The sequence below is a fragment of the Barbatula barbatula genome, assembly GCF_947034865.1.
Source record: "Barbatula barbatula genome assembly, chromosome: 13".
Classification (NCBI taxonomy): Eukaryota; Metazoa; Chordata; class Actinopteri; order Cypriniformes; family Nemacheilidae; genus Barbatula; species Barbatula barbatula.
The window spans coordinates 15,473,323-15,499,317 of NC_136776.1; the positions used below are offsets into that span (position 1 = coordinate 15,473,323).

General features: G+C 40.8%; 1 protein-coding gene across 1 annotated transcript; it reads right to left on the bottom strand.

Moving 5' to 3' along the window:
* Positions 1–216: 216 nt before the first annotated feature.
* Positions 217–25,576, bottom strand: LOC306902242 (adenylate cyclase 9). The gene is made up of 10 exons (XM_079470644.1): positions 22,271–25,576; positions 8,760–8,902; positions 8,482–8,589; positions 6,866–7,104; positions 6,561–6,663; positions 6,132–6,340; positions 5,875–6,034; positions 5,495–5,643; positions 5,181–5,207; positions 217–4,314 (listed from the first exon to the last, which is right to left on the bottom strand). Exons 1-10 carry the CDS (start codon positions 23,985–23,987, stop codon positions 3,048–3,050), a joined length of 4,122 nt encoding a protein of 1,373 aa, XP_079326770.1. The 5' UTR covers positions 23,988–25,576; the 3' UTR covers positions 217–3,047.
* Positions 25,577–25,995: the final 419 nt, after the last annotated feature.

The window sequence follows — 25,995 nt, forward strand, 5'->3', positions numbered from 1 at the left end:
ATTCGCGTTAAAATCGCGACAATCAAAACAAGTGCACTAAAAGCGATGTTTTGCTATGCAGTTAAAGGTTTTACACTACCAAAAAGGTCAAATAGTTTGATCTGAAGTTAAAAGTGAATAAGCATGTGCGCATTTAAATTCAGAATTTTGTGTGCGAGATTAAATGAAACGTGCATCATCACATTTCTTTGTACAAAACACACACACACACACACAAACTTGCAATATCTTTTCATTGTTTCTCTACTTCTGTCAAAATATGGCACATGCACATGTATTATCAATTTTGAGAAATAAAAATCAAAACAATACTTGATATGTACATACAAAGTGAGTGCACTTGTGCAAATTTTTACAGATTATGCTTCTTTTAGCATGAATATAATGGCTAATAAATCAATACCCGCTGTGTCTCATGCTCATAAAAACAAATTGATTGAAGAACATGTGCTGCTCTTAAGAAATAAATCCACATTCCGCTGATTCTGTCCGCTCTGCAAGAATTCTTTGGTACACAAGCATATTCCCATATGGCACAAATAAAATAAAACAGGGTTTAAGCATGTGAAGTCATATTAGAGGGCACTTGTTTTTTTAACATTGCATTAGATTTACATTATTATGATGTTGCTAATTATTATACTTATTTCAAAATATATGGTGGAAAATCTGTGGTGATATTAATTACAACAAATAAAACATATCATCTATAATACATTTACAAACAAGTTATAAATGACTCTAAGGCACTTTTTTAGGCTTTGATCCTCCCCATATCTAGAGGACTAAAATAGGTGCTTGTTTCGTTACAGTTAGCTTAAGTCGGGACGGTCAGCCCATACAGAACAAAACACCCACTTCTCCCTGCTTGAAGTGGCTCCCTTTCATAAATACGTTTTGATATTAGGCTCCGTGGCTGCACGGGGATTCACACACAGCCCCTATAAATACAAAAGCATTTAATACAAAACCACATACTATGCACTAGAAATTATATTTCAATACTGTCAGCACTGGTCATCTGTAGCCAATGGAGTGATACAATAACTCATAGGTGAATGTGTTGGCTGAAGAGCAGTGCACCAAAATACGATCAACAAGAAAAATCCCTTTTCCATCACGAAAATTTAAAGATAAACAGTGTACAAGAAAAAAAAACTGGAATTATAATTCACATCAAAGAGGAAAAAGTTATGATACAAAAACACAATATTGCAGGTGTTCTGACAGTGGCATCAAAATACACCCCGATATTTCTGACACCAAAACCAGCTACTATCAACCTGGTATTACAAAAGAAGAAGTTCCACCAAAAGGCACTGGATTTTTCCATTTTTTGAGAACAAACTAATATTTACTCTGTAAACAAATCTTGGAAAACTTCAATGATCCCTCCTCCAACCTCAGCTCATTCTTTACACACGATGGCAGAGGACACAGATCCAACTGGTTTGGACTAATGGAGGACCTGTTACATATCTGCTTCCTCTGAAATGTGAAATATTCCATTTCAAATGAAAAGGCAACAAAAAACAGGCATACTAAAGGAAAATGAGTAGATTCTCTGGGCATGTCATTCTGTTCACATTTACAACAAACAAATCGGCCAAAACTCAAAAAGAGCTGCAGTCAAATTCCCAGCGCACACCAGTCATGCTTAGTTATATTACAAGCATGTTTCATTGCTGTGAAAAAATTGAATAAAATATAAATCTGTTGTTTTAAAGATTAAAAAAATTCAAACGTTCTGAGAAACAGTGGCAGAAGCATATTACACCAAACCTGCAAATATTTCTCAAAGTGCACAGTGACTGCACACAGAGGAGAACTTTCTTCTTCTCAAGACTATGGAGTGATCGGGTATCACAGGTGTACGGTGATCGATAAAGACTACGGTGATAACTCAGGCTCTGCTGGGATGATCACAGTGAAATTGTTATTCTGAGCATTGTTTCGATATGAACAAGTTTGAGGCACTGAACAAATTTATCAATGCATTTTAAACTGTTTAACCAAGCACTGTATTTTGGGGCGGTCCGGTTTAAGGCCACATTGGTTGGAGTATAGGTGCTTTGTTAGTAGTTTCGTCTCTGATTTCTCTACAACATTGGCTCAAAATGGGAATTTGTGCTTGGGATAACAGAAACACAGGCCTGTCCCACTGTATTAACAATGAAAACACTAAATCAACAAGGCCCAAAAATATTTGGTCACATCACAGTTCAATGGTTTCAATGTGCTCAGGTCCATATGGATTACGAATGGTGCATGTTTTTTTTTTGCGTTTGTGCATTCCGCTTTTCTCCTTATGTTTATTGTGAATTAACCAATTTTGCTTTGGCAGCAAACCCTGCATGGTTTTATCAGATACACTAAATATTAATATGGCGATTGTGAACGTAAGTGGTCCATCCAGTTCATCTCTCTTTTTTTTCGATGTCTTTCTCTCTTCTTCCCTTTATCTTGATATTTAACCTCTGAAGAGCAAAGCGATTAAACTATTACACTTAATTCATTATGACAACTATAATACCCAAATCTGTATCCCTCTCCTCATGAGCAGCTGGTACTTTTTCAAATATGCGTCTCGACGACATAAGAAATACTGAAAGAAATTAATATGGCAAAATACATTACGTCGTAAAACAGCATTTTCACCATCCACATCTTTTCAAAAACCCATGCTGATGTATTTGTTCAAACATCTCTTCCATTTGTTCATTAGACTGATCTTGAACAGTTTACATATCTGTTCTAAAGGCACTTTGCACTTGGTATAAAAACAAATGAGAACTTGAAACATTAACTCCGCCCATTTCTTTCCAATCTGTGCTACACTGCGATCCACACAGCAGATTCTTACCACACCAACTTTTTAATATTTAAGGTCACGTTTTAACACCCAAAAGAGGTTAAAAAACGCTGCTTGTTGTAATAATTGGTTGTGATCAACAAAGCCCCTTGGAGGAAGTAAAGCTTTGATATTAACAGATGATTGGCTCTTGAGGAAGCAACACCGGTCAGCCGAGGTGAGGAGAAAATTCTAATCACACCACTGGCCTGAGCTTTGTTCGCTCATCTGCTTCTTCCTCTATTTCTTGTAAAGGTGTCTCTGGTCTGGCTAATGGTGCGTACACTTTTGCTATTGACGTTGGTTGTGTACCACTTAGCGATGGTGCTTGAAAAGAACTTTCATAATTCTCTTGGAGTTGAGGGACAGGAAAACTGTCCTTAGTGTCTTGGTGTAACTCCTCGGTAATCTGAGACGGGCCTAATACACAGCCCCGAGGCACATCGTGGCCACTGATAGAGGCAACTTTGGGAGAGGTTTTCCGAGGATTTAGTGGTGTAGACGTTGTTGTGTTAGGTTCTGAATGCCCAGAGGCCTCATCCACCTGACCTTGAAGTTCCAGGCTCTGTGTGGACCCAGTTCTGCTTTCGTTAAGTTTGGGGTACAGGTAAGTCCTCATCTGACCTTTACCCTTCACGTTTACAGTGCCACGATAATCGAAGGCATAGTTCATTCTGCTGAGAACGCAGTGGCTCTCTTCGCCAACCTGTATGCGGCACTCCACTCCTGTGCTGTCCATGCGGCTAGCGATGTTGACTGTGTCCCCCCATATGTCATATAGCAGCTTGGTAGTGCCAATGACACCAGCAGTTAGGGGGCCGTGGTTAAAGCCAATCCGTAGCTTGAAATTGAAGCCCAACATGTTCTTGTTAAAATCGTCCACCACACCCATCATTTCAAGTGCAAAGTCAAAGAGGGCACGCAGGTGGGCGTGCGGATGCGTCTGCTCCTGGCACTGCTGCCCGTTTAGCCCTGAAGCCGCCATGTAGGTAGCACCGATGGTTTTGATCTTCTCCACATTGGAAAACGCAGGTTTGCGCAGCAGTTCGTCAAAGTCTCCAATGAGTTCGTTAAGTACACGGTAACACTCTTTCCCGCCCTCGTAGCTTTCTTCATAGAACTCGCTGAAGTTGACGATGCTTGCGAAGATAACCCCAACATTGTCGTGATTTTTGGAGTAACTCTGTTTTACCTTCAGATGCTCCGCCACGTGGATGGGAATAATATTGCGTAGCAGCCAGTCAGCTTGATCTCGCATTGTTTGGATCTTAATGCGATGCTTGTCAGCCTCCACGTTTCCATGGTAGTGTAGACGGTAGCTGACCTCGAATTCCCGATTGAAGAACCAAATCAGCAGCAGCAGGAGGATGAATGACAGCACGGTCTCCGGGACGAGCAAGTCAAGCGCTGTGGATGCCACCTCCAACCCACCTGTCTGAGTGGCGCTCGAGTTACTAATGTTCCTGGAGCCAAAGAAATTGGAAGCTTTTTTTTACTGAGCAGTGTTTCAATTTATACAGATTAACCATAACAACAGCTGTAAAGAGGCTTTGTAAAAGTTACACTCTTCAATGTAAGATGAGAAATGTTTAAAAGAATGGTAACAATAGTAATATTATGCATTTAACAATTGCTCTTGTCCAAACTTTTTTTACATTTAAGATCACTGCTCGACTGTTTAAAGATGGGGTAACGTGCTGGCTTCTCACGCTTAAAATGGTCAGCTTGTAAAAAACAAATTGGACGTTTTACGTAGTATTTCTGTGCTCGATGCACTTCAACTTGTTTCAGAAAGTTTTTTATAAGTCTGGATCCCTGTTTTAAAACAGGAGAAATGTAAAGTGAGTGTTTTCTCACTGGAATGCAGTGATGAATGTTATATAAACTATGGATATAATGCTGGATTTGGAGATCGTTTGAAACTGATAGATGGCGCAGTCCCAGCGCTAAAAGATGCCAGACATGAACCGCACGCGGTAAGTCAAACTAAGTCTGTGTTTTGTTGGAAATCGGCACATATGTGCATAATGTATTGTGTGCTCGTGCTGTAGTTCCGTTGCCCCTGCCGGCCTCCAGCAGCTCGTCTTTTCCGGAAATAATCGTACAGCTGAATCTCTCTTTTATAAATTTGATCTAACTAAAAACTCTTCGAAGATATGAAGTATGCAATTCTCCTGTATAGGTCCTCGATATTAATATGAGATTGGCAGAAACTGCGTGTTACCTCATCTTTAAGCTACAGGAATGCTCGGTCTAAAGTAGCCCACCAATGTCAGTTTAGACTCCGCAATAGGGCTATTTCTTAGGTAGCAGTCAAAGGAACACTTACCCAAAAGACGTCAAGCTGTCAGTAGGGCTGAAAAAAGACAGTTGTTATTATAACCAATTATTGTCTTCTGTAATGTATCATTCTGACAATCAGCATTCATGTCCACTGGTGCAGAAGTTATTTTCAATTAATTGGCAGACTTGAACTGGGGATTGTGGGAATTACAACAGAGCAAGTAGCAAGATGGTCAAAAAGTTACAAAATGGTCAACTTTATGTGAATGAGAGACTAGAAAAGTCTGGACAAACACAATCATGTAAACTATTACATTTACAGTTTACTTTACAATTAACAGACAACAAACACTGTCTGACCTTGCTCTGATGGTGGCGCTGTAGAGCTGGACAAGCAAAGACAACCCAACTACAGTTGCCAGAGCAGAGCGCATCCAGAAACTCAGCTGGCAGAAGTTACAGTACTGAATAATAGCAATAATGAGAGCACAGCACAGGAACATGGTCACCTGAGGAAAACAGTATTATATTTTTTTTAAACAGTGGATCAATAACACACTTACAAACTGTTTATAAAAATAATTCCTCATAGTCATTCAGTTAATAGGAGGCTATGAAAACTGCACTTATAAGATTCATATAATCACTTGCCTAATTTTCTTGTCAGTGCAGTACATTCAGATATGTATATAATGTACACAATTTGTTGATGGTGGTTGACAAGGTCAGCTCAAACTCACCTGGATAGGCAGCTCCAAACAGCACGCCAGGTGCGAGACAACGGACACAGCAGGAAGTGACACAAGGACAGCCCCGATCATGTGACGTGGGAGCCAGCCAGACACAATCTTCAGCAAAGACTGGATGCAGTTCTGTGTACTGTCCAGGTAAAGAGTCATACTGTAGAAATTGAGAAATTGTAAACTTGGAAAGTACTGTTTTTTATTTCATGACCTCTTCAAAAAGTTCTCTACAACTCCTCTGCCATTCAACTAACCGGATAGACAGTACAAGAGCCACCAGCTCCAACAGAGCGGCGACGATCGCCAGACTGAGTGTGGTTGCGATTGGCGTATTCGTGGTAGAGAGAGGATACAGGAAGCAGGCGACCGTCAGGGCGAGGAAAACGGCGCAAGACAGCAAAACATCAAGTAGCGAACTGAACACAGGACTCGCAAATGTCTGCACTGGCAAGTGGTTCACCACCTGGAACAGAACAGCTAGTGATACTGCAGTGTGTCAGATAACCAGAAGAGGTCAGTGTAGGATATTTGTTCAAATCTACTAGATTCAACTGACTGTAATACGATAAATACTTGCTTTGGTAAGGGTGTGCATTTTCACATTTGGTAAAATACATCAAAACCTGACTTTTGTTTAAGGGACGACCCCATAACATGTTTATGTGTTATTTATAATTATATACCTGCTCCTGGTAGCTGGTGCGATATGCTGACTCCAGAGGTTTCTTCAGGAAGTTCAAACTGAGCTTGTTAATGGGTGGCTTGAAGAAATAATCCTTCATCAAGCTTGTGCACCAATTGATAAGAAGAATACAAACATAAAATGTTCAGGACATTTTTGCACATAATACCGTACGTGCATAAACAATTCACACATTGTTTTCGACTTATAGATCCCTGTACCATAGTACAACTAGAGCACACATTTACAAAAAGAATGTGGACCATATTATTCCAGAATGCACTCAGAATAAACCGTGTCTCTCACCTATCTTCCTTTATCACTTCCACAAAGTGTGCATCGCTTTGCTCCCGGAGGTTTTTGTAGCGTAGCGGGAGGATGGCCGAGTGGTCCATGACAGAGCCTTCTGCGGCTAGACTTCCCACCCAGCTCCTGTCTTTCTCCTGGAGTGTGTTACACAGGGAGGACTGGCTGACTCTCACTGCCTCCTCACACAAAGGGCTCAACATCCCGTTTAGGGTTTTAGGGCTATGGCCTGCAGGGAACTGTGGAAAACATTTGTATTTTCTCATTTTCTCCTGCAGTTTTCTACGTCACATAACCAAAATGCGTTTTCTACACAGTCTAACCCAGGGTCTCCAACCTTTTTGTAAGCGAGGGCTACCAAAATAATACTTGTTGATAACATACTTTCAAACTTTAAACATGTGATGCCTTATTTTTAAGCTCACAGAAGCAAATTCAGTTTTCCTATATTGAAGGTTATAACCCTTGCGTATAATAAACTTTCGTGACGATGTAGCACTTGGCTGATCGGTATAGTCACAGATTTATTATTGGTGAGCCCTGTGTTTAGCGGGCACCTTACAGAGTTCATGAGGGCTACCAGGTGCCCATGGGCACCACGTTGGAGACCACTGGTCTAACCTATTACATCACAGTCAATCATGTGAAACAGGAGAGCTAGTGTGACTTTGGTGGAAGCGGGGACTAATTTACAGATTAATGTTAGGTATACAGTTAACATTCAAGCTATTTCAGATTATGAAATATTTTGACAAAGCATTTAAATATGACATTTTGATGAACAATCGACTACAGGGAACCTTAAACGAAAATCCACATCATGTTTAATGTGATTAATGAAAACCTTTTTTGGTTGTTTGGGTGTTGATTATTTGTCGGATGACGTACAAACAAAAATTCTGATTTTACTAAATAATTTGTATGATGATCTTTCTTAAAAATGTAAGCCTTTATTCTTTGATAAAGCTGTTGAACAATTCGCGTTCTGAATAAAAGTTTATGTTCATATCATATCGGTGTACTATGCATATTTATTTTGTATTTATAAACACACATGTATATATTTACGGAACATTTGCATGAATATATTTATATTTGCATAATATAAAAATACCATTTGAATTATAGGTTTTCTTCTTAAATATATACTGTACATGTATGTGCATGCATTTGTAAAATGAATATGCACAGCGCACAGACATACTGTATATTATTAAACACAATCTCTTATTCTGGACGTGATTAATCACAATTAATCTTGGAACAGCCCTAAAAATGTTTTTGCTATAGCGAAAAAAAGGGCAACCTTATCACAAAAAAAAAAAGAGTAGTTTTTACCAAGTTTCTCCATACTGATAGCTCAAGGGTCAATTGTTGGTTTAAACACATATATATATACCAACTATTGATACCTCAAATGGGTGTTTAAACCAACAATAGTTGGTATATATATATATATATATATATATGACCGTTTTTCAACAAACCCACAGCGATCTCAAAATCTGACAAGCACACCTGTCTTTTAAAATGCGTTGGCTCATTATGGATACAGTGCCATTAGTGATACTTGTTTGCCATTGGGTTTTGGTTTGCTTTTCTTCTGCGTTGTGTACCTTGCTGCTGTTGGCCCAATGTTCATCCTGGCAGCCGTTTTGAGTCGCCTCATCTGCTATTGGATTCCCACCAGCATCCACTGAGACGCTGCAGGTGATACATCCAGACTGCGATGGAATAAGACATACCCTAAAATATCAGTGCCATTGTTTTGTTTCAAGATGCACACCAGTAGCGATTTTTCAAGACACATTAATAAAATCTACTTGTATGCTCCAACTTAACCTGTTTGCGAAAACACCCCTAAGTACACAATTGTGTGTTTGGGAGGGAGTACCTTGTTGGGAGTGAGATGTTCTGCCTTTCGGGATTGTGCGAGATCTGGAGTGCGCATGTGGGGGGACGGATTTAACAAGCTGACCTGGGAACAGCCGCACTGTGAGCCCATTTTTCGACCAGAGATCAGGTACGTCTTTAGACCTACAAACAACAGACACATCTTTAATCACACATGCAAATGTTTCATATTTTACAAGTGAGATGGCTCATAAAAATAGAGTGCCCTCAAACAAAAAGTAAGTGTCCAATATACTACTTTTTACAAGTACACAATGAATTGTGATTGGTCTTTATCAGGCACCCAAGACAACCAAATTTGACGTGGTCTGAGAAAACTTGTCACAATACACTTTCCCATTGAGATGTAAAGGGTTCAAAAGTTCTTATTCGTATAACCTTTCCACTTCCACAATACGTGTGCACAATGTGTTTGAGGGCACCTGAGCAGGGTTGTGTCATTACTGATGTTTACACTACACGCAGTTCCAATTGTGGAGATGGGGCTTCTGTTGTGCCAACAAACACACACACACACACACACACACACACACTCGGCTTGTGTAGTGAAGAACCTTTGTAGTGCCAATACTGCCAAAAGCAAACAAATAGCGATTAGGGCAGGTCGATATCATCTTGCTCAAACACACAAGATCAAAAACTAACCCGGTTATGCTCGTGTATAATCTCCCAAAACACACATGGGCGAACGGTCAGTGCTAACACTCCTACACGGCAATGCTTGCACATATTTGCCGACAATCTACAAGTGTATAGCCTCCAGGAACGTTTCTAGAAAGCTTGGCCCCGTTCCTCGAGTGCAGCCATGAGAGATCTTTTTTAAACAGGTCGTCATTTTTGGAAGTAACTCACCTGAGCTGTGAACAACCAGAATTACAAATCATCGTAAACAGGGCTTGACATTAATGCTTGTCTGGGACAAGTTAATGTTTTGTATTGGCAAGTGAGAGAGAATTTTACTTCCCCGACAAGACCAGTCACCTGAAAAATTAGTAACTTGAATAATGGGACAAGTGGATGACAAATGTACTTATCCGTGGTAAAGTCATTTCAAACAGCCTGTGTTTTGCATACATATGCAAACATAGTAGCTGAGAAGTTATAAAAACATACAGCATACAAAGCAAGCTCGTATATTTAGCACCAAAACTTTGTGTTAAACATGAATAAATTGACACTAGTAATTTTATGAATTATGCTTATTGATAGAGCTGCACGATGATGGGTAAATGGTAATCACTTCATGTGTGATTTTGTCAAATCTCGTCACAATATTATTTTGTCCATAAATATAATCATAAATAAAAAAATGAAGAGAAGTATAAAAAAATGAAGAATTTCTGACCTTGTCACAATGATGTTTTGTGCTTGCTGTTACACATAAATATTGTGACAATGCTTAAATGCAGGAGACAAAAATCACGATTAAAATAAACTTAATTGTACAACAATACTTAACGATGAGTTACACACTGTACGATGAGACACACTGTATTTGAATAAATGACATCGGAGGTTATGGTTCCAAGAGGGAATTTTATGACACTGTAGTTTGTCGCAGTACAGCTGTCCTGTAAACCAAGAAGAGCAAGCAGCCGTATCAAAGAACTATTCATGAACCCCAAGACGTTTTAAATCATCTTTGATAAACATTCATTAATAAAGACACTGGACCCAGACTCGAACAGAACTGATGAACTTCTGGGTCAGAACCTGTCTGAGCTGGATGGCCATGTGTGGACTCAGTTCTCCCATGAGAACGGGCCTTAAGGAAGTCATAAATAGTCATTCGACCTCTCTTATATGGGAACTGAACACAGGCAGGGATCGGGGGATATTCTTGCAGCAAACACAACCCTAGCGGCACTGCCTTGTTCCAAGGAACCGCAATCAAATTATTCAATAGCGATTTACAGATTGTTTCCCAACTGTGAGGCTGTCTGAACGAGAATGTTCACTGGATTTGGCATTAAACACAGCCTAAATTATATAATACAATTGAGAGCAGTAATAAATGCCAGTATTTAAATAAGACTGATGAATCTGTTGACACCAATTCATTGCGAATCCGAGACTGGTTCTGTTGCTAATAATAAAGAAAATTTATAAATTTGCCTCTCCAATACTTTGTAACGGTTGAGTCACAGACAATTATGACATGTAACAGCATGGCCTTGAAAGTTGTAGAAGGGTTTTGGGCACTTTTCAACTGGTCAGGCTGACCATCCTAGTACCCTGAAACATTTCCAAAAGCATCAAACCGTACCAGCATGACCAGTTTTGGGAGGACAGGCTGGAAGACCAGCAAACCACCTTAGGTTAGTTAAAACCATTTTTCCAGCAGGATGGCCATATACAAGTATTACGAAAATGCCTGCATGGAGGACCAGCCTGGAATTTCATAGTACTGATATGGACATGGTTATATTTCAGAACTAAACCGAATGCCACAACAAACCAATCAAAATCCTATATTGTAATTTACTCAATGAAGCTTTAATGTATAGTTGATCCAAAAAAGGTAAATGTTCATTATTTACTCAAGAAGATATTTTGAGGATTGTTGGTCACCAAACAACACTGACCCTTAATGACATCTAAAAATACCTTTTGCATTTCCGTGTTATCCACAGGATTTTGAGAGTGTGGCGCTAATGAAGTAACACTATTTAGCATATATGTGACGTCATCACGCCGTTTTGCCACTTGAAATATGTTTCGCTTCCAAAATCCTGATGTATAAACGCGACATCATCTGAGTGACAAAATATCAGCCAACTTTGTCTTTACGGCTTTTAATCTTCTCATCAATGTTGTTGTATTGCGAGCGCTTGATCAAATACGCTGTTGCTGTTACACAGAGTTACAACTAAAGAACACACTCATGCACACAAATCGCGCAGTAGGGAAGGCGAGAGCTCGCACACAGACTCACACCAAGCACATAGAGGAAGGGTGTGCGGGAAAGACTCCTAACCTTTCGTTTAGTCATCATGATAAACTCGATCAGCCGTCTTCTCTGTCAATAACATCTTTGACTGTTGACGTTTACGTGGAAAGGCAAGTACGCGGAGGAACGCATATTGAAAACACCGCCACATTTTAATTCGGCCACTCATGTGAGAGAGATTAGCTCGTCACATTTTCGCTAGATCCTCTCGACAGCTAAGATCTATATTTCGAGGGAACCCAGGGACTAGAGACGCATCGCCTCTCTGGCGTTTTTGGGACACGTGCCTGAGACCACAATTGCTGGGGTCAAAGGTCATGTGACAGGAAGTGAATGCAGGGCAGGCTTGTTGCGGTTGGTTGATAGTATAGAACTTGATATGTGGATGTTTTGAAGCAGTGCAGGATAATCCGTATTTTATTCTTGTTTTTAGTAACTGGGCAAACAAGCAGCACTTGCTTGTATTTGGGGAACTTCTTAGGTTTGACATGCATGGGGCCCAATAATTACATTTAATAAATCAGACACATACATGTTCTGAAGCACATTGGTGAACAAATGACAGAATTTGTATTTTTGAGTGAACTGTCCCAGTCATATACCCTTTTATACTTTCGTATTACAACGCCCCTCTGTTTTTTCATGCGCGCGCTTGTGCACAAAAGACGAGTAAAGCCTTGTCTTGTTACGATGCCCGTACCAGGTCAGGAAAAAGAGAGACTCCTTTTTAGTGGACTGACTGTGACATTCCTCATGAGCATCCAAAGTCAGTCTTCTGAGTCAATCTCTCTTTATTTGTCTTTTACCCCCTTTCCTATTCCAATTTCTCCATTCATTCATTGCAAAAGGAAGAGGATGAAGCCATAGAACTATCTAAAATATGGCCTCGTCTATAAAAAGCATATAGTTTTAACAACGTCAAAATAATAACTATTACGTCAAACATCTTCATTTATCATTATTCTCAGTTAACTTACATGCATGGTGCATATCAAAGCTAAGAAGTTCCCCAAATACAAGCGATGCTTGTTTGCACTTAAAACAATAAAATACGGATTATCCTGCACTACTTCAAAACATCCACATATCAAGTTCTATACTATCAACCAACCGCAACAAGCCTGCCCTGCATTCACTTCCTGTCACATGACCTTGGCTTTGACCCCTGCAATTGTGGTCTCGGAAAATGTAAAAACGCCAGAGAGTCGATGCGTCTGTAGTGCCTGGGTTCTCCTGAAATATAGCTCCTAGCTGTCGAGAGGATCTAGTGAAAATGTGATGAGCTAATTAGCATGATGCAGGGACGACCTGTCTCTCTCTCAATACGTCTCTTTCTCAGAGACACTAATATCTCACTCCCACTCTCTCTCTTCCTCTCTTGGCTAACCGTAATGTTTCCACTCGCCCTGCCAACCTCAGTAGTGTAGACAATAACAGAGGTAAGGGGAGCAAAGATGAAGGGAAGATGCGAGGGGTTGACATGAGAATGAGTAAATACATTTTTTGATTGAACTATTCCTTTAAAATGTATAAATCTACAATAGTCTAAACTGGCTTGTCAACCTCATTAGTTGATTTCTGAGCATTTGTGGTTTTATACATCCTGAAAACGCTGTTATAACAAAAACAAATGCTATGCATGTTAAAATACGGACTGTAAAAGGTTAACTGGGGTGGAAGTGCACACCTGGAATGAGCGTTTCAAGAAGGATGTACTGCCACATCCCTGTCTGAGCTGAAAGGAAAGACGCCGGGCGGCTCTGGGACAGATGTTTTCACGCAGCTTCCTGTTTCGGATTTCTCACTACGAACGGGTCTCATACTTTTCCGCTCGTCCATTAGACCCGTTCTCTTGGTTTCTGACTTCCTGTCTTCAACTCACTTTCCGCACTTGTGTCTTCAGTGGAGCGTGTGCTTACTGTTCTGCTGATAATTGTGTTTCCATTTCTCTTGCTTTCTCAAGGATGGGCGGGGAATGAAGAGGCAAGGAGATGATGGAGAGAGAAAGAGGTTCCTGTGGTTTCTAATGACACCATATTAGGGCACAATGATGAGACCAAGGATGGGACTCTTCTCCAACCCTCTCGCTGTCTCTCATCCCTCCATTCCAAACTCTGTTGTTTTGGTTACTGCAGTTAAGAGGCCATAGAGTGCATAGGGAGTCCCTCTTTCTTTGCCATCTGACTCAATCACTCTCTCTCTCGTTCTGGTATCGAACTCAGGGGATGACGCACAGAACAAGCGAGCTGCGTCATACTGACCCACACACAGACTTACAGCAATGTCCCTCAGTTAGTGACCAAGATGCATGAGAGACAGCGTTTCTACGTCTTTTCCCTTGGACAAGTACACAACTGCGGTTTGCTTAAGCATACATGTTTATTTCCTGTATAGAGAGGACAATCTATCTAAAGACAGGTGCACGTGGTTCAGGCTTTCCTAGAACTCAACGGCGCTAGCGACACAAAGGTCAGGGGTTTCAGGTCCCATGGAAGCAAAGTTGATTTGGCTAGAAAACCAGAAACATACATTTAGGCCACTATTTTGCATTGTGGGTGGAAATCAGCAGTTTTTGCATTGTTCACAGATTTTTTTGTTAAGTTTTACATCAAATGCAAAAGTTAAACCGGCTTAAAATAACACGAAAACATGATGAAAAGCTAGTATAGCGCAGCTTCAATACAGTGATAAGCTCTACACACTCTCGATGTGTTTTTACCGTATGGTTACCCGTACTTGGATTTGTCAGCGCTACAAACTGCAATAATTATTTGTTTCAAAACTTTCCAGTTAAAATGTATAAAGCATAATCGGAACAATGTAACAATCCTGAAAGACAATCAAAAGAGCAGTTTTGTTGCTAGGCTGAATTTACTTTATGTTGGTTTGTTATTTGGTGTGAGATTAATTTGGGCAGTGTACGCTTGTAAACATGTGCGTCTCATTTTATCCCAGTACTTCTGAGATCATTTGACACAGAAATAACGATAGTGTGTGGTTGAAAATACTGTGTGTGCTGCCGTTTCATCTAATGTAATAGACACAGGAGAATCGTTTAATTCATTAATGCTATTGTTAGGGTTTTTGAATCGAGATTGCAATCTTTTAATGATTAACTGTGCAGCTCTATGCAAAAAAAATTTACACGTACATTACAATGTGTATTGTAGAATGTGATATGAAAGACTGCAGTTTTTTTTAAAGCCTGCAAATTCCATCTAGGCTTTTTTTTGTACATTTACTAGCATGTTGGATGTTTAGCTATACACAGTGCAGACTTTGTCACAATGCCACGTATTCCAGCCCAGCATAACAGTTAAACAAACATACTAATTCCAAACCGTCACCTTTTTTAAATGTGCGGTGTCCTGCTTCAATTAAGTTATTAGTGAGAAATAACGAGGCAGGACATGCATGCAAATGAAAGAGAGAGATCTTGAAGGCAACTCACGAGAATGTGTTAATCCCAATTCTATTTTCTTAAGTGCGTAATTGAGACCCTCGCGTCCCGTGCTGTCATTTTTTAAAACCATGACCGCAGAGTGCTGTGAATAAATTGCTAAAAGACACTGCCAACACTGACAACGTTTAGTTTCACTTAACTCTGCGTTCCAGTCACCACCAACTGGCCATTATCCAGTATTGACATTTGTTATTCCATCCATACATGTGCAGTATTGAGATTAAAGGCCCATGTAAACTTGATTTAACGTGTCCGTCTCCGTCACAAATGCATCCGCACAGCTTCTTGCTCATACTCCTCACGGATTAAGCGTGGACGTCCGGGTTCAACACATGTGCAGAACAAATTAGTTTGTGTGCTCTACCAGAACTTCAGAGGGCAGCGCTTAATCGGGTCTTTCACAGACCCACTGCAAATTAATGATAGAGGAAGTCATTCGCGATTGCAAACAATCCGAGCAAACAGCAAGATAATAAGACCAACAACCAAACCGCATGGATAAGGATATGCTTCTTAGCTTACAGTGTGCCGTTATCAAAAAGCATCGTTCCTTTTCGACAACGGCACACTTTCTGTGTGTATTGACTAGTGCACTTCTCTCGCACATGCGCTGTTGTATTTGGCACATCCGCACGGTCTCATTGCTGTTGTCCATCACATCAGTATATAATTGTGCTCTCTCAATTGCATTACAGAAGCACTGTCACGCAGTTCCCACTGCGGCCAAACATTGCTCTTCCATACAATGGCTGTACAGAGTGATGCACTGTGTGGTTACGTGCCACATGCATGCATGAGTTATCTCTTAACATTTGCTTGCATCCTTGCTTTAAAAACACGCTCACACACACAAAGCTTCACATGTCACCGCTGGGAAATCTGACATACAGATCTGATGCTACAGCCCTGTGTGTGAGTTGTGGGCAGGTGTGCAAGTCATGCTGAAGGTCACGGTGCAGGCATGTGTGGTGATTTTACGCAATCATGCACATAATACAAAAACCGATCAACATAGACAAACTGAGTTGAACTTGTTGTAAATTAGATCCGTGTAGATTGCAAAGGATTACCATTAAATGTGGTCTTACTACAGGTAAACTACAGTTAAAGGGATAGTTGGCACAAAAATTTAAATCTGATATTTATTCACCCATGTTGTTCTTAACCTATATCATGAGGAACACAAAAGATGATGTTTTGAGAAATATCTCCGTAGTTTTGTGTTAATACAATGGAGTCAATGGATACCAACGTTCTTAAAAAGGTTTGCAATGACATGAGGGTGAATAAATGATGAATTTTCATTTGTTAAAGGTGTTTCAACAGACAGATCAGTAAACCATTCCCACAGTGCTTGCTTTGTAGCACACATTTTTCCCACACACAACACGACTCTGACCTCCGGCTACAGGAAGGTGTCTTATCAAAGTAATTCCCTGACCTGTCCACATGAAACACAAGGCCACAGCCTGGCAAACACACACAACTAACCAGCTGTGTCAACACACTCACACACAAGCAGACATGTACTGATGTAAAAGTCAGGCGTTTGAGAGAATTGTCTGGAGCTAAAATATGCTCTCTGTCTGCAAGCCTGCCCGGTGAATGTGCCTCAGCATGTTTCTCCAGGTAAAAAGATTTTTCAGATTAGTCGAAAACAGGCCATGACATCACCCGACAACACTTTTACTCAAAAATATATGAAAGAGCTTCTGAATTGAAAAGCTCAAGAGAAAACAAAAGGTGTGTGCCTGGGTCTCAGAGTTGACTGGCAGAAAGATGATACAGCGAGTGGTTCTCGGAATCAGAATTTACAGCATCGTCTCTGAGATGTGAGCCAGATTTCTACAGATAGACAGATTGAGCCTTAGGCACTTATGCACAGAATGAACCCTCCCTGAACTTTTTACCTCAAGTGTCACACTGAATTAAATGCATTCTGATGTATTGTTTTTACAAACTTTCTACACATTATGAATATAATATTAAATGTGCAATATTCTTAAGTAACAATAGGGATGGGCATTCTTGACCAGATTTCATTTCGAGTACTGGACAGGTTTGAAAAACAAGTACTTGAATAATTGGGGGGGGTTGCTCGCGTGCATCATGGCAATGATGTAACTGTTTTAATTGGGCTTTGTATTTTATTTATATAGGACAATTTTCATAGTTGCAAAGCAACTTTACATACATCATAATTAACAAATATATTAATAATAAAAGTAGTAGTAACAGAGTTAGTGAGTTTAACTGAATGGAACTTAACTGAAATAAATTATATCTTGGATTGGAAAGAAAAATATTTTAACTAAAAATGTATTTTTAGACCTAAACGATCATTGTTTTCATGACTGATTTTCTCAGTAGCATCAGAGTACTCAAGTATGATCTTAATGAAAATGTATACATTTTAGGGTTTATTTTGCAGTAAACCTTAGAGCCAAAAAATTACAATGGTCTTACAATAACCATATCATTATTTTGGTATGTCTAGTAAAATTATAAATTGCAATCATTCTTATAAAACCACTTATGGGAAGTGACATTCATTCATGATGTAACATCTTTATCTAACAACATTACTTAAAAGTGAAAGATTTAAAATATCTTTCTACAATCAATGGGCCTCATTCAGGAACCATTTTTAAATGTGTAAATTTTTGTAATGTGCACATAAAACGGACCTTCTGGATTCATAAATACTACGTAAACGTCAAATTTAAAAGTGAAATTTGTGTTTGCTTATGAATTCCAATTACTCGTAAACATGTCGCGCCCTTACACTCTTTCATAATTAGCATAATCTCCGCCTCTGCAATATAGCTATGCAAATTATGGAATATCCAAGAGAGTTACATTTTACTAGTGACTTAATTTAAAGAATATTACTGAATAGACCATTATAAAAATTTAGTAACCAGCAATATTACTGCATTGTGGTGTATAATGGTTGCTCATTGTAGTGTTTGTGCCGCCTCTCCTCCACTGTGGTTGGACAGCTGTGCAAAAAAGGACAGTGACGAGATCTGCGTTTTACCCAAAATATGGCAAAAGAACTCGTGAAACATCATTATGATACACAGTGCATCAAAATGCAGAGACATCAGTTTGTCTTAAAGAATACAGAATGTTTGAATATTTAACTCACCATTTACAAAGAGAAGGTGGGTGTAACTTTCATTCGTACAAACTAACAATTTGAAAATACAAACATTTTCAAGAATCTGAAAATTTACGTCAAAACGACTTTACGATCGATTTGCACAAAAAACTTAATGCTCGTGTTTCATGAATGAGGCCCATTGTTTATTAAAAGATTATGCATACGTATTACCCAAAAGTGGGGCCGGCCACTTCGAAGGCTCTGGATCCCCTGGTCTTTAAGCAAGTTGTAGGGATCAGGAAGAGAGATTTGCCCTCAGATCATAAGCCTCTAATTGGGGCGTAAGGGTGAAGTTAGTCGGATAAATAGAAAAGAACCTAAATTATTTAATGATTTATAGACCAATAAAGGGCTATTTAAAATCGGTTCTGTAGTGCACTGGCAGTCAAAGTAATAACCTTAAGAGAGGAGTTACATGGTCGGATTTCTTGCAGCCCCTTCAAAAATCTTGCAGCAGCGTTTTGGACTATTTGTAGATGTGAGAATAAAGATGCGAGATCTCTAAAGACAGTTCGGAGAGAAATGCCTTGACTTTCAAGAGGGAGCGAAGATAGAAGAAACTACAGCCTACGAAAAAAGCTAATATGTTTATCAAATTACAAGCAGTTATAAAATACCACACCCAGATTACGAATTTGTGGGGAGATAAAGGGGGTTAAGGGCTCAAAGTTCTGCTGGTAGGTTTCCCACGTTCAGATGGACTAAAAACAATGACTTTGGTTTAATCAGAGTTGAGAAAAAGAAAATTACTAGACATTAAACATACGTTTAATACATTGTTTTTTTAAATATTGCACACAGTATTTAAATCAGTCTTCAACACTTCGATAAATCCAAACTAGGTCATAACTGGAAATCTAAAGACTGGACATCCAACCGTGTGTATTTACACCAGCATACACTCACGTTGTGGCTATAGTTTCTCAACAGACTGGACAAACCAGTCCAGCCTGGCCAGTCTCAAAGACAGTGCGATCGGAGCGATCAGATGAAAAAGCGGAATCAGGACAATGTATAGATTATTCACTCCATGTGCGCTCAACAAACACAAACTCCAGCACCAGATCTTTCTGAATAGATTTACTATTGGCAAAATGATGGTTGCTTATACATGTCTATAAATCTGAATAGAGTAAGGGAATTGCTTTCTCACATAAAGAGCTAATCTGTACAGCCTGGCAAGAGTGTGTGTCCAAGTGTGAGCGAGCAGGGTTGGGTTTTTTATCTGCAAGTACACAATCTGATGTGAGAGTATCATTTCAACAAAAACAACTAGCATTGAGCGCAGGGCTGAGCAATATACTTTGGCCATAGATACATTTGCATAAATCTAATATCACCATAAAAGCAAAACTTATAAAACTAGTTAGGAAACGTAAAAGGCCAAATAAAAAGCACATTACAAATCATTAAACATACTGTTGTTTTATCCTGCCAATAGGGGTGGAATGATTGACAAATTGTGTGGGGTGTAACAAATTGTTATAGACGTCACAACATTCAAGATTTAATTGTTAATAAATGTAATTATTTCTGTTTGTGAATTAAAAATCTACATTAAGATCGAAACCCTGAGAAAGCACTTTGTTTACACAACACATAACATACCGCCCAGTGCTAATTGAAAAAGTGTCCTAATATATCAATGACTTGAGCTACAATACAGATGCTGTACAAATGACACTTCAGAGAAACTATATGTTGTTGTTCTTAAGTTTATATTGTAGTTTCTGTCAATTTCCGATTCTTTTATCTGTACTGACATTGCTACATCTGTCTGTCACTTCACTTCCTGTTTCTCTCCAACATTTGATTTTCCTTCGATCCCAGAGAGAAAAACATACATCTGCATCACTAAACCAATGAAATTAAAGCAGGCAGGAATAGTCCTGTCAGAAATTCAATTCTCTACTCAAACCTCATTTCGTGCATCCCCGTCATTCAGCTTCAGCGTTCTCTAGCATGGAAGCGCCATGAGATTGATGTCTGCAGTTCTCATTTAAGAGTAAAACAGCAAGGACAGAATCAAATGCTTATGTTATTCATTCCTAGTTGATCTCGGTTCTGTGTGCCGCAGTAATAAGATACTGGCCCACTTTGTTTTACACTGTGGAAACATCTGAGTTACACTTCACAGGATTCGAGTATAACCGCCTACTATAAAAAACAATTGTCAACATGGCTAATTTAATTGCTGCATGTATAAACACACATTTCAAGCATAGTTTGTTTGGACAAAACACACAGACCATAGGTGTGGAGCAGGGTCGAACCACAGACAGGTACCGTCCAGGGAAAATGCTTGAAATAGAAATCCTCACGGCGAGACAGACGATGACGCATCCCTCACACATCTGGGCTGCTCCCATGTGCATTCACACCCAACAGAGTCAGACAGTAACATGAGGGTTACATGACCACAATCAGCCGGAAAACCATCTGTGAGAGACCAGAGAACTGTCCAGTCCATCACCTCTTGCACAAATGTGTGATGTCATCATTCAGCTTTACTTTCATCCAAGTAGAGTACTTTCTCTCTCTCAAAACTTTGGATACAGAAAGGTTTTAAAATGCATTCAAATATGCAATTCACGTCAGAATCTGTGGCCGTGGGAAGAGTGCTCCAGGCATATGGCACAACTGTGCCCTGGGAGACCCGAGTTCGAGCACAGGCTCGGTGTCCTTTCCCAATGCTACTCCCCTATCTCCTCCCAATCACTTCCTCTCTCTCCACTGTCCTCGAATTAATAAAATGGAGAAAAAAGCCTAAAACAAATATAACTTTAAAAAAACATATGCAATTCACTAATTGACACCTTGTTTTAACCTCATGGCAAGACGGTGAATTTTGGTTTTCAAAGAGAAAGGTTACCAAAAAATTATAATTTTGTCATTTGTTCGCCATCATGTCAGTCAAAACCTCTATGCAACTCTGCTGAACACAAAATAAGCTATTTTGGGCAATGTCTCTGTGGTTTGTGTCCATACAATGGAAGTCAATGGAGGTCAGTGTTGTTTGGTATACCAACATTCTTTAAAATCTCAGATTTTGTGTCCTGCAAAAGAAAGAAAATCAAACAGGTTTGTAATGACATGAGGATGTTTGATAGTCGCCACTTCTATCTGACTGGCAAGAGGATTTCTGAAGAAACACAGCTGATAAAGAAAAGAGACACAACGAGAGATTCGGTGAAGAATAAGGAAACAGGAGTTAATTTAACCAGTCTGTGACGGTAAATCTTAAAGCTTAGTTGGGTGTCGACATTTATGTAGCCACTAACGTTATTGAAAAGCACAGTCATCAATGTTTGAAGACTGAATCAGAGGGAGGCCACAATATAAGAGCAATACAAAGGAGTTATAAATGAACAAAAGACCTTCAAAGAACCTGCAACAATTAACTAACTAAACAGATTATTATATCAGGGTCCTATAAAACAATGTTAAAGTTCCACAGAGGACATAGGTGACAGGTTAGGTTACACAATGAGAGCTTATCTTATTCATCATCAAGGCTGTTAAGATAATAACTTCATGACTGTGGTTACCAACACATACACTGTTAAACAACAAATTGGTGTTGCAAAAATGTGGTACTAAGGAAACATTTTTCCAAAACAGAGCAAGCTGCCTTCAGCGTAAGCATTTTGAACCATTATGGGTACAGTCCCAACATATAAAAAATACACTGTAGTCTTGATGCCCTTACTGTCGAAGCTAAATTCCAAGGCACCATCATCATGTACCCTTCACATAGGAATTCCCAAAATGCATTGCAACAAACTCATTAAAAAATGCATCAGTGTAATTACAATTTTGGAACAAAACAAGGGAATCAAAAGGGTGACTAAATTACAAAAATTAAATTACCATAGTTGTGTGTATTTACATCATTATTCTTAAGCATCTTACCTTTAAGCTGCCCAGTAACACTGTTTCCAACACGTTCGCTCACTCTCCCGTCCTCTCTCTCGTAGCGGTCATCCAGAAAGCCTGCGGTGACCTCCGACAAGTGCACCTTCCCTGCCACGCCCAGCTGTTCCATAAGATTGGCCAAGTTGACATCATTGGACCAGACGTCAAACTTAAACCGCTTCATTCCCAGAATGCCACACAGCACAGTGCCTGTGTGCACACCAACACGCATGTCCACAGTCTCGGACGTCTCCTGGCAGAACTGCTCGATGGCCTGGATCATCCCGAGGCCCATTTCCACACAACAGTAAGCGTGATCGGTCCGTGGCTCTGGGCAGCCCGCTACGCAATAATAACAGTCTCCTAAAGTGCTGATCTTCTCACAGAGGGTCAACTCGCATAGACGATCGAAGCGACCAAACAGGTCGTTCAGCAGTCCGACAAGGGCATGAGCGGATTTGTTGGCACTCATTTTGGTGAATCCCACAATATCGGCGAAGAGGATGCTGACTGGCTCCATGCGCTTCATGTTAAAGGGTCTGAAAATGATTTGACCACGAGGGATGGAGTTTTTCTTACGTTTGTTGCTCTTGGGGCTGGACGAGGTTGCGGCAGACGCCGTTGCGACGGAGCATGCACCTGCGCTGTATCTCTTCCCAGAGCTTTCGCTCTCCTCGTCTCCCTGCTTCATCAGCTCGTCCGCCACAACCCTGGGCATCACCGAGTGGATCATCCGCTCCTTCAAAACTTTCTCCACCTCCAGGTCCTTTCCATGCATGATGGCCTGCCCCACCTTGAGGAAGGTACTCCGAGAACGCACCTCGGACATAATGAATATGTGGATGCCGATGACGTGCGCGCACAGGTGTAAGAGGGCTTTACCCGGGCCGAGCCATCTCAGGGTCTCCCAATCGGAACTATGAGCGAGCTGCAACCAGCCAAAAGCCTCATAGAGGAAAGAATACAAAAGTCCAAGGAGCACACATGCATACAGACGCAAATGCAGCACACTGTACAGCAACAGCAGCACCTCCATGCAAAGAGAGAACGTCCCAACAGGTGATATGCAAGGTGCATGTTGAGAGGACACGTCACCTAGTGATTGATTCTTCCCACCAAAATGAGCAAAGTGGCCAGTTTGCGTCTGAGGTGCCAGTGTGAAACCAAACATGATTACTGTGAGTAAAAAGGAGGCGTGGTTATAAAAACGTGCATACAGCTTTGAAAAAGTAAACCAGAGGAAGAGGAGGCACACTACGAAAAAAAACCCAGTGGGCACCAGGAAGTTTGTAGGGTCACACCTGGTGTTATTGATCGCAAAGTACACTCCCCACAGAAACGCAGCAATGGCCAGGTATAACAAAACGTAGCGGAAGCGCCTCTGCAACTGTAGAAAGCAGCGCTCCCGGCATGCCTCCTCCAGGATGGGCGAGTCAAATTTGGGGTCCCAGCACTGTGCGGCAGACCTTTCGAACAACGGTGGCACTCTTCTCTGACTGCTCAGATGAGTCATGATAGCCTTGGGTACACCCAACTCCCCAGAACTGCAGCTGGATGAGATGCTGTATTTGCAAGGCTTGCCGCTGGGCACATTTGCACGCTCGCCCTCTCGGTCTGGACCGACCCGTTGAATGCGGGAGTCGCTTATCCGTACAGTAACAGCCCCTCCTTCCCTATCGCACCTAACCTCAGTCTCTTGCTGTGGCAATGCCATGGCGTTGAGACAACAATTGCCTTTAGGTGATCACATATCAGCTACTGCCAAGAGTTAAAAAGGTGGCATTTTAACATAGACCAAGATTGTTATGGAAAAAACAGGGTCTGGTTTGCACGCACTGTGTGCGTTTGATACAAAAACGGTCCGTTCAGGACTTTTGAGCAGTTTGTTATCCGTGCTCCGATTACGTCAGCACTCGGATTCCATTATATTCTCTGGCTCAGTAGTGAGGCCGAGACTGACGCACTGTTATCCGCGCTGTCCCTTCTCGAGCACATCGCTTTTATCTTTCAGCACACGATACAAAAGCAAATACGAATCGTTTCAAGAGAAACGTCCATCTAGGGTTTGTGAAATTAGATTTGAATTCAATCATCGACAACGTTTGAGTTGACTTTCCCTTTACAATCTACGTCCGAAAGTAATATAAATGCCAGATTTCACACCTTCCTTGTATCGTTTACGTCGGTTTTGAGTCAGCACGTATCAAACGTAACTTGTCAGCTCGTCTCTGGAGACTTATCGTTGAAAAAAGCGCAGATTTCCGAGAGAAAAGTTCTTAAAAGCACGAACCTTCCCTTGAGAGCTACAAAAACGTCACTTGTAGTTCAAGTTCAATCCTTACGTTTCTAGCAACAAATGTCGTGACATCAAAACGAAGCAATAATTGCCCTCATGTCCACATCCCGTAAACCGACGAAAAGTAAACGCCTGTCTGTAAGACTATACAGTTGCTCGCTTTTCGTCCCAAACTAGGGCAGATCCCGTTACTGCCCCGCTCCTGCCCCTGCCGTGGGTAACAAAAAGACGGCCTATTTCCATAAAGGAGCCCCCTCCTTTCCTGATCACCCACTCCGGATATCAACAGTGAATATTCCAGCTTTCATTCAAATGCTCCCACGCGCGAGTTTGAAGCTCAATTTGACGTCGCGACAACTTTTAATGACATCGGTCCTGTTCGTGTCGGCGTCACGCTGCCGTACGCATCTGCCAGCGCGAGACGACAAACAACACGCACGATTGAAACGTTTTAAGAAGAAAACACGTATGACATCGAGACACTTTGACAAGTCCAAGTCTGCTGGCGAGAAAGCGATATCCTTGCCCGCGTGTTTGTGTTTTGTAGCCCCAGTCTTTCTCAATCGGTCGTTTCAAACAATGTGAACGCGACGTATTCAACGTGAAGACGAAGTTTTTTCCTCCAGGCCGTCGGACAGTTCAACACTTGTGGAGTTCAGGGCAGGAATGACTATTCGCGTACTCCGTTTCAAACACATCCTCGAACACCACTCTCCGATTTATTCCTCAGGGACGCCATGAAGAAACGCCTTTTCCGTCCAGCGTTGCTCCGAAACTCCGTACAAATCCGCTTTTTTTCCGCGGGCAAGCTCGTGCCAGGGGAACGCGTCGCGTCGCGTGCTCTTTCGTCTGCTCTCGGTTCTCTTTGCCGCCCGCGCGAGCCTTCAGAGTTCAGTTCAACCCGGGCACAGCGTTCACCAGCACCGCCACCATGTTCTGAGCACACTCGGAAAAGATGGTTGTGGGCGTGCAGCGGGGTGGACAAGTTGACTACAGTGTTGAAATACAGGGGAGGGGGCAAGTCTGGGGAGCGCGCACGCAGGGCTCGCTTTCAACGGCTACGCGCACGCACGAGAAAGTCGAGTTGGAATGATGTTCTATTTCTCAATTTAAACGAACAGGTTCGTCTAGTGTGATTATAAAGGTATTTGTTTAATACTACCGATGATCAAAGCAATAAGTATGCATGCAAAGAAAATCTGAAACACCAACAATTTTAAGATGGCTATAGTGGTGATTTTTTTTCCTTCAAAAGTTCAACTTCGTGTTATGCAAAGTTTTCCGAAAAAGTTAGGGTAGAATAAAACGAGTCACCGTATTTTACTTTAATTACAAAAACAGAAGTCTATGTTATGTTTCCATATAGTAAGCAAGGGAAGTGTGTGTGGGTGTCATGTCTCTCACAAAAACCTATTTGAGATTCTAG

Bases quoted from the DNA above. Each gene is read 5' to 3' on its own strand.
- LOC306902242 (XM_079470644.1), bottom strand. From the start codon at position 23,987: ATGGCATTGCCACAGCAAGAGACTGAGGTTAGGTGCGATAGGGAAGGA. The intron at 6,341-6,560 runs GTATATAATTAT...GTTCTGTTCCAG, and splicing joins GCACCAGCTACCAGGAGCAG to GTGGTGAACCACTTGCCAGT. The intron at 4,315-5,180 runs GTAAGTGTTCCT...CTTTGGCTCCAG, and splicing joins GACAGCTTGACGTCTTTTGG to GAACATTAGTAACTCGAGCG.